The sequence below is a fragment of the Maylandia zebra genome, linkage group LG17 (genome assembly GCF_041146795.1).
Source record: "Maylandia zebra isolate NMK-2024a linkage group LG17, Mzebra_GT3a, whole genome shotgun sequence".
NCBI classification, from domain to species: Eukaryota; Metazoa; Chordata; class Actinopteri; order Cichliformes; family Cichlidae; genus Maylandia; species Maylandia zebra.
Genome location: NC_135183.1, coordinates 1,472,233 through 1,487,524, shown reverse-complemented (window position 1 = coordinate 1,487,524; position 15,292 = coordinate 1,472,233). Strand labels below are relative to the sequence as shown.

Here is a 15,292-nt window from a genome sequence, read left to right as displayed (position 1 = left end):
AGAGCCTGTGATGAAATGGCTCCTCTGGTTGGCGTGTCTGTCATCGTGAGAGGCTGAACCGCCTTGTCTTTCAGCGCAGATGAAAGAGCGTTTATCAGACTTGTGGGTTTTAAACATGCCCTACATATTTATATTGAAGTGATTATGATAGACAGGCACGACAGGGCACATCCCCTTGGCTTTAGATTTAAGTTGGATGCAAACAGGCCGAAGGAGAGCTGTCTGTCTCGATCAAGCAATTTAGAGGCACATTAGACGGGAGACCACCTCATAGCACGGCGTTTATCTTGCCACTAACTACTATGTTCTGAAAACTGCTAAATGCAAGCAATTATACCCTATGCACTACAATACACTGCTAACACTACTGTGATTACACGCGCCACCAGAGTGGAATACACCTACACACACACGACGCACATAAATACGCGTATATGTCCTGGAGCAGGATGTTGCATCTTCAAGGTAACAGGAAGCTGTCACCCCGCTTTAGATTGAATGATGTCGAGAGCCCATATACACAGTAATGATATTAACACAACCTAACGGAAGATGTTAAAATATTCAGTCTTTTACATCCAGGACTGGCTGAAGTGAAGCAAATATTCTTAACTTAAGACACTTAAAAGGGTGTAATTTTGTTGCTAATATACACCAGTAAGTTGAAAATTGGAACTGATAAGGCGTCACACACGGTTCAGAAAATGAACGCACATCCAAAGAGTTTAGACACTAGAGACTGTTTTGCAGCCAGTCGTCAGACAGGAACCATTATCACACATATGTAAAGTATCATGAGTGGATCTTGAACACTAAACAGTAAACTCTGCATGAGACACGGGGTAAAAGCATGGACTGTAAGTAAAAGATGGCCACAGCCACCTACTGGTCATTGCGTCTTTCAGCTTTAATGGCGATGCGGTCGCGTTTTTCTTGGGCTGTTGACTTTGATCACTTTTTCACTGTAGCCATTTCAAATGAAGAGGCAAACAGTAAGCCCACATTTAAGGACCTGTGGGTGATGTCACACTGTGGCCATATTTCTCCAATCTTACATGTTTTCTGACCTGATAGACACTGATGTGAGCTGCCTGCTCTGTGTTTCTCAGTTCCCCTCAGCGCTGGATTTATGAAGCCCGGGGGCTGATCCACAACCAAATTATGTGGGCGTGGGACAGCTGGACTGCACTCCTATCCATCTTTCTAACTCAAGGCAAAAAAGCAGAGCGGGGAATCTTTTTTTTCTCCACTATAAATGCTGGGTTCTGTCAGCATCACAAATCACCCAAAGGGACAGTGTAAGTGTTCGCACAAGATGCTGGGCTCTTAACTTGACATCTGAAGAGATGATCTTCCAGCTGTGATCTTTACATAACTGCCAGCAGATGATGGTGCTGAAAGGGTCGCTGGAATCATTTTCAGTATACATCGTGTGCAATAATTCCCTTTGACTGATTTCTGTCTTTAAAACGACTCAAAAAACAACAACAACAAAAGGATGCAGCACCAGTTGTTTCAGCAGGTACCTCAAAACAAAAGCAGGTCTTACATCTTTACGTGACTTTATCTTCAAGTATTTATGGCTGAGCAAAGAAGGAGCATTGGTTCTACTTTGACCCCCTCCAGCTGTACTATTGTGCAGTTTGTCATAATGAAATTAATCAGTCACGCTATTAAGCTTTTAGTAAGGTATTAGCAAGTAAATATCATTTATATAGCATTACTCCTCCTTAGTAAACCATTTATGAACACAGCGATTATTAGTAGCACTGTTAGCAGTACATGGTTACACCACATACAACAGTGACAGCTGTACATGGTGTAACAGCAGCAGATGGATAAACATATCAGCATAAATGACATACCAAGTACAAGTAATGACATATAAATGGAGAAATAAACACTTGCTTACTACCTCGGCATTATGATAAAATCTAGTGCCACCACACTGGAATCAAGTTGTGACATGATTTAAGTACTGTACTGTAACACAGGGTGGGACCACACAGCTTTACAAACTCAAAGATCAGTGATGCTCCAACAGCATTTAACATGAAACTCAGGTACCCATTAGTAAAGCTAATTAGTTTAAAATTAGTTATGAAATTCATACCTGAGAAATTGTATATTGAAATGATTAAAGTCAACAATTTACAAGCTACAGGGTGACAATAACAGATCATGTTTTTTCATTATTAAATTTTTTGTCATCTTAATAATCATAAATTATGGATTTCATCCTTTTTAGTGGTTGATTTGTTGATTTTAATTTTTACATTGTTCTCTTTTTAATGATTTCACTTGCACCACGTTTGCTTTTTGGTAATTTTTTCCATTCATTTTCTTGTTTTTTGACTTAGTTGACCTAGTTTTATATAAGCTCTTGTGTCATAACAATAACATGTTAAATCAATGCATCCAGTCAAAGCTGGCTAACATTATTAATTAATCATTTGAAATTACGCTGACTCGTCTTGCCTTGTGGTTGAGTGCTCTTGCAGGTAAATGGATGTATTTACTGTATTTGCAGCTGGATGGTGCTGTCTGTGTGAGCGTGTGCACATCAAGGTCGAAGAAGAGAGTGTGTGTGTGTGTCAGAGAGAGAGAGCGAGAAAGGCCAGCGTGGGCCTCACTGTTCAAACATCTCAAAGTTTGCCGACACGTCGTCTGCCTTGCAGGCCTGAGACAGCTCTGGCTCCAGAATTTCACACACCTACATGCCACATTCTCAGACTGCCCCACAGTCATTTTGCAGACACACTTTATCTGGAAGACATGCACGCACACAGTATTTTAAATTATAGGACCATACTTCCATAAGACCAGCTGTCCAGATTCTGGACATCTTGCCTTGTGCAAAATGACCAATTCCTTGATTCTACGTCGACATCTATCTCACGTCCATCACCTGTGGGCTGTTTACTGTAAATGTCTCTCTACACATCAGATATCACTCACAGAACGTACCACACTGAAAACCTGTTCACATCTTCTATTACACACCAAAATAAACTTTTATTTTCAGGCAAATCTTTACTGATATGTAGTTGGCATGGGTCAGCAAGGTGAAATTACACAAAGAGAAGGTGCTACTGTCAGCCAAAGACCAAAGACTGGGAGAGGCAGGACGTGTGTTTGGAGGCAGTGAGAAGCAGAAGAGCAGAGGTGAGAGTAAGGACCATCAAGGGAAGCAAGGATGGTGGATTCAAACTGTTCTACCGTACCATAGGAAGCTAAATGGAGTGGGACTAATCCTGAAGGAAGAGTATGTGACTGTGACTCTCAACACTCCCACAGAAGCTTAACATTTATTAAAATGGGGCAACTTGGAGTTCAGTAAAAAGAGCGAGGGAACTGATCTTTGAGTAGATGGCCTATTTTACTCCCAGAGGCATCCTTAACTGTTGTGGAGGTGTAGACTTTGTCAGACAGCATAATTAGTTTTGAATCTGGAAATCGAAGGCGTGCTGTCATGAGCATCAGTGCGTATGACTCCAAGTTGGATGTTAGTTAAAAGCGAGAGCTACTCTATAGAAAAGTGGCGCAGAGTGTCTGCAAAGGAGGTTTGCTTTGTTTGGGACAGACTCCAACAGACATGTAGGAGAAGGAAATCGAGCTCATGGATAGGTATGGTGTAAAGGAGAGAAATGCCAACGGTGGTGGAATTTGCAAAAAGGATGGAAATGGCTGTTGAACACTTTAAGAAGAGGAATCGACATAGCATAACATATAAAATTAGAGGAAGGTGCACACAGAGAAGAATGTAACTGGATGGCATTGTGTGGGATGACTTTGAAAATCAAATTGAGGAAGTGAGAGAAGGTAAAGGACTAAAAGCTGAGAAAGAGTGTTGATGGAGAAACACAGGAGTTGCACTGTGTCTCTGTGGGTGCCAAGAGAGGAACTGTGGTCCTGCACGAGGAAGTCAGGAGTGGCAGAGAAGCATGTGAGGGTGGGATGGTAGGAGTGACAGATGGTTTCAGAGTGGGTGTGGGATTACATGAGGGATCAGCTCTGAGTCCCTTTTTGTTTGCAATGGTGACGGACGGGACAAACGAGGTCAGGCAGGAGTCTCTGTGACAAGCTGTGATGTTTGCAGATGACATTTTGATCTATAGTGAAAGTAGGGAACAGGCTACAGTCTGGAGAGGAGGAGGGGTGCTTTGGAGAAAAGAGGAAAGTCAACAGAGGCCGACAGAATGTGAGAATCAAGTATAAGAGTGAGGAGTAGTGGCAATGAGTTTGAACACAGAGAATCAACAGCAGTGGACACTGCATAGGACAGGTGGGTGAAGAAGAGAGTGCAGGCAGGGTGGAATAGAGATGAGTATCAGAGACGGTTTGTGACAGAAGGAGATGATTCCATGTGAAGCTGACGTGATATTATATTGTTTGCTTTACTTGCTGCTTTGTTGAAATATTTCGGCGATGTGGGACTAGGTCTGTTCATGATAATATGAAGTTTAACTGTGATAAACTGCAAAAAATTGCAAACCTATTGCCGAATATGTCCCGGTCCTGGGTCGGTGGCCCAGTGTTTTTGGTTTTGTACTTTTACTTTTGATTTCATTACGAAGTATGACTGTTTGTTTTGGGTTCTGTCCTAGTATTTCAGCTTCCTAGTTTTGGCAGTACTTCCTGAGTTCTTGTTGTTAGGTTTTGTTATTTGGTTTCCCAGTGTTTATCCTCTTCTCTGTGTTCCTTCTGTCTGTCCATGGTGTTATTCTGTCTGCTCATGAGTCTGCGTCTGGTAACTTCTGTCTCGTCTGGCTCGCTCTGTCTGTCGTGTACTTCCTGTTTTACTTTGTAGGTCTGTGCCTTATGTCTGTGCGTTCAGCTCTGTGCGCTCCCTGTCTCGTCAGTGTAATCAGCGTCAGCCGTGTCTCCCAGCTGTTTCCTCTTAGCTCTGTTCACCTCTTGTATTTAGTGTCTGCGTCTTCCCCTGCTCGTTGTCGCGTCGTACCCTCTTTCACTGTGTGTTCTGTTTGCCAGCCTGTCTACCTGTTTAGTTTGTTCCGTATTCCCAGTTTAGTTAGTTTTTCTGTTCAGTCTATCCCAGCAATAAAGCTGAGTTTTCTGAATTACTTCTGCCTCTGTGAGTCCTGCATTTTGGGTCCTCTCTTCCTGCCTGCACACAGCCACGACAGAATGCATCCACACTAATTCACATTAAACAGAAATTCACACTAATCGCTTAAATTCAGTCGAGCCAGACCCTCACAGATCTAAAATAAGAAAGAAATTCCTCCACAAACTGTAACAGGATGGCGATTCAACACAAAATGATATACACTGCTTGTCAAACTTGCCTTGATTTAGAACCAGCTGGCAAACACTTGAATTGCTTTTCCAAACAGATGTGTTTTTATGAATTAGCAGTTTTTTGCAAACCTTCACCAGTCTGTATATCAGTGACATTCAGTGCAATTACTGAGAAATCACTTTTATTTGCTAATCACAAGGTTGCATTTTTACTCTAGTGTGAATGAAACATCACATAATTTTGTTGATAGTCAAATTTCTTCAGCTGGCTGTACTTCGGTGATTCATCTTAGAATAGTGTTTGAATGCTTTACTTTCACTAAAGAAAAGCTCTCAATTGTTATTGTGTATCTTACAATATTAGGCGCCTCGAGGCGACTGTTGTTGTGATTTGTCTCTATAAAAATTGAATTGAATGAAAGGTCCTGAGGAGCTGAGCAGACAGAAGCCCCTACCCTCTGGGGTTCTTCCACCAACTGAAGACAAACAAACAGAAGTGGCCTGCTCTGCACTGCTGGACGTATGAATGCAGTCTTTAAAATGAGAGCTGATGACACATTCTCAGATTGTTTGGGACCGCTATTCTGCTCTTTATAACCTCTTTATGCATTTGAAAAGTTCAAAAACAGAAAACCTTGAAGCCCTTTTGTTGCTTCTTTGTCCAGCCCTGACAAAAATAAAGACTTGTGTGGGACTGGGCTCCAACCCAGCCACAGACCCACAGGTCTGCCTTACTCCACGAGGTTGTTTGTTTAGAGGAAAGTCAAAAGGCTATAATAATGTGTTTGGATTGTTAAGGCCCACGCTGCAGCATCTTCTCCTCGGACCACCGTCATTGACGTCATAGCTCGGCTCCCAGAAGGGGAGAAATGCTCAACTGCAAAACCAACAACAAGCAGCAGCAGAGCAAATGACCACGAACGAAGCTTTGTGCAGATCGAAGTGAAGCGGATGGTGAGGCCAGAGTTTGGCTGTGGATCACTCAGAAAGCAGTCGTGTGAACCGTGTGAAACTAACCCTTTCCACTCACATAAGTCACACACATGTATATTCACACACTATCTTCTCTTTACTGACCTTTGCATGTTTTTCCATCAGGCTGGAGGGTGAATCCCACAGGGCAGCTGCAACGCACCCCCGTAGCTGTGTCTTTACACGTCCTGTCGCAGCCGCCGTTGTTGACGGCACAGGTCTCTGCAGACGGCAGGGCAGAGATGGGAGAAAGGAAAGAGGGCTTATTACCATGTGAGCCCTACCTTTGAAAAGATGAAAAAGCTATTTCTGACACCTGACACAGGTTGAGACAAAGCTTCATGCGGTAGAAGAATACAGTATGAAATGACAGCACAGTGAACTGTATCCTCGTCTCATGTAGCTTTGTCAACACATGGATGAATCCTATGACAACTGCAGTTTTTATGAATGGAAGAGTTTTATATATTCATTTACAACACTTGGTAGTATACACACGTCAAGATTTATTATAAACAATGTATCAATACAACAAGACAAATTCCACTGAGGAGTGTGAAGAACTCTGAGATCGGTCCTGTTTCCAAAAGTGACAAGAAAACACAAGGGTCAGTAGATGAAAAATAAAGTTAGTGGATTGAGTGCTGTAAGTCTAGAAGACATTCATCAGAGCTCAAGTGTATATTTTCCTAGAGAAAAATGTTCTTGTATCTGGTGGAGATAAGTATTCCCTGAGCTGATCCTAAACAAACACAAGTCCATGGTAACTCTGGCTTACCTGCCCAGCTGCTGTTGCTTTAGCAAAGCTCAACACAAACCTGCTCAATGGGCCTGCAGAAGTGCTGAAGAGGCTGAAATTTGACATCCAGAGGAACTGATTAAAACTACACCTAATAAGGAAGATTGGCTTTGTATCTGTTCTGCTTCTGGTGGAGGTGACTGAGATCCAGAGAAAATCGTACCAAAGTATTTCTGTAAGGAATACTAGAATATAGTATAATAACAAATTTAAGGAAACAAACACACCTCAGAAACATCCAATCGAATTTATTTAATTCCTAAGAAGATGACACTCTGGACCTTAAATAGCGTTGGCAGGGACGCCCCCCACCTCCTTTCTCTTGGCAGCTTTTCCTTTAATTAAAATGCTAGGAGATTGTGTGCCCGAGTGAAGTAAAGAGCAAAGTAGGAAAGGCCTATTCAGTCAGGCAAACACATCCACATCTAAAGGTCAGTGCATTAGCATAATGCCCTTTCAGAATGCAGAGTCACAAACACATCTGAGCCAAGATGGCTGATGTTTGCTATCAGGAAACAGGAAGGTATTTGTACATTTGTTTGTTTTCCCTCATGCAGCACCAAACAACATCAGTCTCACGCCACCATCCCATAATCTGTGCTTTCTGGTCCGTATGTGTTTGTCACTCTGCATTCATCATCCTTTTAATGCCCATTTCTCTTGCTGGAAAAGTTTCCAAGCAAGAATGCAAAATGATTTCAAATGTAAATGTCTGGCTCAAATGAAGCATTTCAGAATGACAGCTGGCAGTTTTGTAGTTGCAAAGACTGGAAGGAGAGATACCTCGACATCCAGGCAAGACACAGCAGAGCCCTGTCCCGGACTCAGGCCTCTGTCAAGTGTGTGTCTCACAAATGTCTATTGCATTGAGGTCAGTGTGTCTGCATAGGTGTGTACAGTAAAAGTGTATGTGCCTGTCAGTGTGTGGAGATGTTGTTTATGGGTCAGGGTGATCTATACCGAGTACAGTGGGCCCTGTCATTAGCTGAGGGTGAGCCTCTCTATCGCCACGCCCAGCCCAGCCCCAGGGCCAGGCTGAGCTCGGGAGTATTGATGAAATGCTGGGCCTGCCTGACATCCGGCACAAGCCCCTCATACTTTCCTCTCCAAGCCTAAAACTCCAAATACTTCTTTCAGGTTTATTTGAGAGTGAGTGGTGGGACTTGTAGCAATAATCCGTTCTTTGTATTTTATTTTTATTTTCTACGATGGAGGGTGGATGCAAAGAAAAGAGAGACAGGCTTTCACTGGTGCTTGCTGAAAGTTTATGACAGTGCTTGCTACCAAACAAATACTCGCTGTAGTCTTGTGTTCAGCATGCAGAAAAGTAGACCTGAAGATTATATTTCAGCTGTGGGCTCTGCGGTGAGTACGTTACATAAATTAAATGTGAGCAGTTCAGCGTAGACGGCTGCCTTGATTAAAACAGGTCGTCATATGGTGATTTCAATGATGCTCAAAGATCGCCCTGCAAAAATAACCTCATTCACTTTCTCATGTCTGACCTTGTTAAAAAGTAACAAAATCTGTCAGTTCACAGCTCTAAAGTGCACACATTAACACTAATTGAAATTTTGCTTTCATCCACTGCAGCGTCTTCCTGATTGCTGGTTGCTTGTGTGCACAAGCAGTGTACCAAGCATTACAGTTGATGAAGTTAATATTCATTATTCAGGTTATATTCATTTACTTAGTCAATTACAAGAAGACCCTGCGATGTGCACAGCTGCTCCCTTTGATTATTCAGTATCACGTCCATACATCAGATATGGACTCTAAAAACCCCAAGAAAGTGATATATACAAATTATAGAGGTTTCCTTCAAACATTCAAACTTAAGCGATGCCTCTGGTCAGAATTCTTTTAAAATTTTAGAATTCTGCAAGTGACACGTCTATTAATGTGTCAGTAGCCTAAAACACGCCATTTAGTATGGCTGCTCCGAGTAAAGTTAAAAATGTTCTCCTCATTGCTAAGCATTCAGAACTGCTTTTGCCAGTGTGGTTAACAGGGGTCACATCTTTTTCCTTGTGTCTTGTGTATTTGTGCACATTTTAAAGGCTTGTTATGTTTCTTAGAGCACTGTTTGTTGCTGGAATGTGAGCTAATCCCTCAAAAACACGCCCAAGTCCCTGACAGCCTCACATAGTGATCATCCCCCAGCTCCATTTATTAAAAAATACTGGCAACTGCCAGTGCTACCCCTCAGCCTCCTAACAGATGCACCTAAGGTATCAACTACAAAATCTTACGTCACCTTGTTCTCAAGTTGTAGCATTCACAAACGTTGGCGTCCACGTCACCTGGTGTGGGGATGATAATACCCCATGTAAAGCCTAGCTCAGCCCAGTAGAGCTATTTTGTAGTATATTTATATTTTACATAATTTTAATATTTGACCATAAACATATATATGCTTATACTTGTTGATGTGGCCATTTTTAAAACTGCTATTGTTGAGAGGAGGCTGGAAGATGATACAGACTGAAGAAGAGTCCAGCTTCAGCTGTCAGGATTACAACAGGCCACACAGGAGAAGAGGAATAAAAGGTAAAACAGTTGTACATACATATCTGTTACACTCCTTACATATTAACACTGACTGCTGTTGCCAACTCTTTCCATGAGAGGAGGACACATATCCTATTTATTTAAGCTGGGGAGCATAAAACTGTGCATGCTAAAGCAGAAAGGATTAGGACCTGCTGCACTGCTGTAAAAAGGGAACAGTGGCATGACCTCTCAGCACTCGACAAGATCCACTGTCGATCCTGCGGTGGCCATGTTACTGAGCTATGTATAGAAACACCAGTGTTGGGGAGTAACGGAATACATGTGCCGCCGTTACATATTTAAAATACTAAATATGAGTAACTGTATTCCGTTACAGTTACTCTCATTGAGTAACGTAACAGAATACGTTCCAAAATACATTTTGGGGCATGTAATCTGTAATCTGTACTGGGATACATTTTAAAAGTAACCTTCCCAACACTGATAAACACACACATAAACACACATGACACACGATCAACTGTGATGATTTCCCTTGTAGCACCATTTATTTTTTTTTATTTTTACATTTTGCTCTCTCCTGTACCTGATCCACTTTTAGCTGCTCATACAATATTAACACCATGAGCTGTCACAGAATGATTTAAGCCTAGTCTCTTTCCTCCCTATTTCCCCTCTCCCTCTCCTTATGGCTCGTTTTAGCAGCACATTTTCATTAGAGCCTCGGCTGCAGCTCGATCAGTCTTAAACACTGTGTCATCTGCAACAACGAGGGTGGACACTGCAGCACCATTTCTCTCAGAAGCAGAGAGAAAAATGATAGTAGTGTCAAATCTAACATACTGATGCTCTCAGACAGTTTCAGTGCAGCAGTGGTGAGGTCTCTGTGCTCTAAGGAAGCACATATACATATTTATGCTCACAGATCTGAAGGAAGCATGTGAGGTATTAATGTTTTACAGAATTAGGGTCATGTTTAGGACCAGGCTAATATCGCTCTATGATATGTTAGGGCACAAATCAGCATTTATCAGTGTCAGTCAAATTTTAATTCAACAGCAGTTATTATCAGGAATTGACTTGTCACGTCAGATGGGTTCTTAGTATTTAGTTTGGTTTGGGTAACACATGTGTCACCTGCTGTTTGCTGTAAATCTAGTCTCAATAGAGACTTTGGACATGGAGCTGTCCAACACGACTTATTTCAGCTCTTATGGGAGTCTGCTGCATGGTTATTATTGGTCCAGCCGATATGGTTAATGGTTAAAAGCTAAAATGGAAAGATCTTGTTGACAACCAGCTAGGCATCAAAAAAGGAAAGAGTAGATCTTTATTACACATGACATGAATGAATTAGAGGCGCTGCTTGTTACAGAATCGTGTTTCTCTGTGGAGGTTTGTGCCATTCCAGCGTGGCATACATGACAGACTTTCAGCAAACCTGTAACACTACTTTTGGGGCAAAATCAGAAGAGGAGGCTTGCTGATATGACAAGAGATGAAGCAAGGTTTAGAATGTGAGCAAATCAAATATTTGGTAAAAAGATGAATGGGAGCGGAGAGAAAATGGAAGAAAAGCTAAAGAGGAATGAGGAAGCCTGCGAAACCCAATTTTCCATCCTTGCTTCAAGCCACAGTGGCCAGAACCTGCTTAAAGAAAACTCGTGTAAGTTTGAAACATGTTTTAATGGACCACAGAGTATACAGGACATTTGGTAACAGCAGGACTTTAAGTTGCTCGACTCCTGTCTGAGAAACAAAAAGACCCCAGGCATTGAATTAGAGTAGAAATGTGTTGCTTCAGAAAAGGCACATCTTGACTGATCCACCCATTTGATTTGGTGAAAGTCTGATTGATTGAGGTGCTACAAAGTCATACTTGATGGTAGGCTCCAAACCTTCATTAACTCAATCGTAGTTTGATGTTTTTAGCCCACCCTTGGTGTTTTTGGAATTAATTACAATTGGGATTAAGATTAGTGGCTCCAAAATTTTCACCAATAGCACAGACGCTGATCTGCAATAAATTTAAAGGCGGAATAGATGGATACATCCTCAAAGTGGTACAAACCATCACTGAACCATCAATGTGAACCAGGGATCTGGCTGCTACAGTTTCACAGCCTCTTACCTCTTCGATGGCTACGGTTATGAGAACGTTCTGCTAAGTACAGCTGGAACCTTTTATGCTACACTTGTGTCAACATGGGGAAAGTTGGGTCTATGACCTTTATTTTTCTATAAAGCCTTTTGTTTTGGAGCATCAGTAATCAGAAATACAGGAAGTGGAAAACAAAACATTTGGAGTATAACTGGGAAAGTAAATGTTAGTCACTGAGAAAACCTTCGAGGCCTCCAGAGGTTTGAAAAGTAGAGTTATTCAGTGAGACTTGTTTTACCCGTGTTTTTAAATCTCATCAGATATGAGAAAAAAAATAAAGCAAACTGTGACTGTGGGGGTAGATGCAGTGAGCCCCGAAGGGTTTCCAATTTTCTCTTGATAAAATTTAGTTAGAGAGGAGAAGGAGAAGGGCGCGGATAGGAGTAGAGTCGGGAATACAAGCACAAGCGCCATAGCAACACATAGAAAGAGGAAGAAAAGAGTTACCCATAAGTAGCCGCCGTTTCACCCGCTTGTCCACATCAGCTACTGACGTGGCATTGAACTCAGAGCTCTCAATTGCAGCCTCATCTTTCTCTAAAACACAAGTAACAAGGGGACAAACAGTGAGCAGCAGGTTAATGAGAAGCCCAAATGACCAGACCTTCAGCCCCTCTTGGCGTTTGAGCAAAAAACCAAAGCCAAGAAGCAAGAAGCGATGAAGAGGCGCCAAAATCCCTGTTAGAGTGTTAATCCCCAAACAAATGATGAACCCCCAGAGCAAATTAAAAGAACAAAACAAAATGAAATGAAAATGATCAGTATCAGTGTGGAGCTTTCAAAATGAAGCGGTAGGTAGACAATAGGTAGGGAAGGGGAGGAGCTTCAGGGCCCACATATGAGTAGATTTGTTTAATGATAGCGGTGTGGGGTTTTAGGGGTGGGATGGGGTTGGGATGAACAGTGGGATCGGGGTTTATTTCTTTGATGGAGCTTCTGTCTTAGACCAGCCATGCTTTGTCAGCAATGATTTCCTCACATTAGGATGGAGGGACACGAGAAAGAGAGGGAGGGGAAGTCACTCGTGGAACATGTTCGAGACGAGCTGCCTTAAACGTGGGCACAGAGACGAGAGGGATGACAAGAAAGAGCAGAAAGAGTGATGCACAAGAGGTCACAGGGTGGAAGGAGTTGCCTGAAGAACTGAGCAAAGATGAGATGATTGAGAGGGAATGAAAAACACAGAAGAGCAGAGAAAGAAGAAAAACATCAGTCCCATCATGCCCCACAGTGGGAGAGCTATATGAAGGAAGGAGGTCTGAAGGGATGGGGTTTGAAGGGGGTGTAAGGAGAGCATGCAGAGAAACAAAAAACAGGAGGAGGTAGTCTGGGGGCAGCGCTGGTTGCCTGTTTGTCTATGGCACATGTCACAACTGGCTTTAACAGTCAACGCTGGAAAAACCACATTCCCAAAGGCTGGGCAGCGGAGGTGGGGTGGGGGTGGAAGAAGGCAGTCGGATGGCTGTTAAAGAGGCATGCATGTGCTGCATTGGGGATGGTAGGTTTGGCGATGAGCAGGAGAGGGAGGTGGTCTTTTATTGGGCTTGAGCCATTAAGGCCTGAATGAGCATCTCTGTGAATGCACGCCACTCGCTTCAAAAAGGACAGGCCTTGGATGTACATGCTCGGTCTCATGAGGTGTGGATGGGGGAAAGGGGCATAGATAAGGGGGCAATTAACGTCTGCCTCAGCCTGCGACCATTTTCTCCCTCTCCTCTCAGGCACATGATGGACAAAGTGGAGGGCTCTCTGAAGCACACTCAGGGATGAATGCAGGCTTTTCTGGTGCTGAGCTAGTGGATAAAATGTAGTTATTTGAATGTGTGTGAGTGCCGAAGCAAGAGCTGCTGCATACCATCTCTTGTGTGAAATAATCTGTCAGAGTGGGAGACATAGTGGATGTGGATGTGTCAGACAGGTTTAGAAGGGGTTGAGGGAGAGAGGTCCCAGCCACTCATCCCTAAAGAGTCTATGGGACTAAGTGGTGGTCGAAGTCCCATAGAGAGGGGAGTTGCTTTAGAGAGCCAGACCTACAGAGAATGAGGAGTGGGAAGAATTGAACCACTCTACTACTACAGCGAGGAGGAGATGGTAAAACCAATGCACTGGGGACGAAACAGAAGGACCAGTGTTGCTACAAACAACAGCAGCAGCAGCAAAAGAAAAGTCCTTCAATTAAAAAAGAAAGAAAATTGAAAGGAAAAAGAACAAAAGTGAATTACAGGCTCTCCTATGCAGCTGAGCAAGCAAACAAACAGCCAGACAGATTAATGAAAGACAAACGGTCGATGTGGCATGTGAGTGACGCATGCAGCAGGAATGGCAGGTAATAAAGTGAGGATGGGTGAACCCTCCAAGTCCCTTTTCCTCGGTTAACATGTATGGAGCAAGAACAGGTACAAGTGGATGGAGTTGCAGCGACTTTGGTTTTTAACCAGTCTGTGAGATGGAGGGTGAGGAGGTAGTGAGAGAGCTGGAGGAGGAGGTTAGCTTTGCTTTTATGGGAGCTTTCTCTAAGATCAGGCTGCAATTGAGATTTCCATTTTTAACCACAGAGTCTAACAAAAGGTCCCCCAACCCATAGTCACTCTTTCCTCTCGTGCACTGAGGATTAATCCCCATATCCACCTGATTCGGTTTGAACATGGTTGCTCAGACAAGACAGGCAATCAGGTACTATCACCAGAAAGCAGGAGGAGGGAGGAGGAAGAAGGAACAGAGGAGTAGCGCTATATAGAAAGGGTCAAAGGGGGTGGGGGTTAAAGGTAGGCCCATAAAGCAGTTGGGACACTCAGACAGAGGGGGTCCTTGCTTTGATCAAAAAATGAAGAGAGAGACAGACAGAGAGAGAAAACACACAAGACACTGGGAAAAGAGGGAGAGAAGTGTTCCCGCTCTCATTTTGCTTCCTCTTCACAGCCTTTTCTTCATCGAGTGTTCCAGTTCTTCAGAGCAGCTGGAAGGAAAAAGGGTTAGTGGCAATCAAAACCCGGCGCTGCTGAAGAGCAGCACAGCAACCTGCTCCAGTGTTAAGGCTGAGAGACAGCGAGGCAGGTGTGTCCAGTGTTCAAACACAGCCATCAAAATGTCATCAGATAATTATGTGTTCACCAGTGTTCACAGACACGACTGACCACAGACTCATCAGCTCATCTGTAACATTAAATATGAAATCACACTTTAGGTTTTAACCTCTCCTTGATGTATACGTGTTGTGTTCACCGAGGTTCAGCTGGCAGTTAAAAACCACCTGTGAGCCACAGTCACACAGTCTCATCCGAAGCTCTGAACTCGATTGCTAATAATCCAAGGATTTCTGTCTGGAAACATACTTTGACCTTTTCTGGAGTTCCAAACAGCCACATAAGACTCATTTTGCTATCCTTAACTTTCCAAATATGAGGATCTTCCAGCTTTCAGATGTCAACCTCCGTCTCGTAATACACATAAACGCCTGGGTTTTTGTCCTATTTTCTTTAGCTGACTGGGATATTGTCATTGCTTTTGATCAGCAGCTCTTTTAGCAGGAGACACAGAGATTTTTCCTGTGCACCAATTTAACTTGAACAGATGGTCTCTGCTCT

General features: G+C 43.0%; 1 protein-coding gene across 2 annotated transcripts in view; it reads right to left on the bottom strand.

Annotated features, from left to right (window-relative positions):
- Nucleotides 1-15,292, bottom strand: part of scube1 (signal peptide, CUB domain, EGF-like 1) — a 118,064-nt gene that overhangs the window by 32,517 nt on the left and 70,255 nt on the right. The window contains exons 7-8 of one of the 2 annotated variants that reach the window (XM_076875747.1): nt 12,156-12,245; nt 6,340-6,456 (exon numbers count right to left, since the gene is read on the bottom strand). In XM_076875747.1, the coding sequence (XP_076731862.1) occupies nt 6,340-6,456; nt 12,156-12,245 (207 nt within the window). The remainder of the gene's footprint in view (nt 1-6,339; nt 6,457-12,155; nt 12,246-15,292) is intronic. The other variant, XM_076875748.1, reaches the window with a different exon arrangement.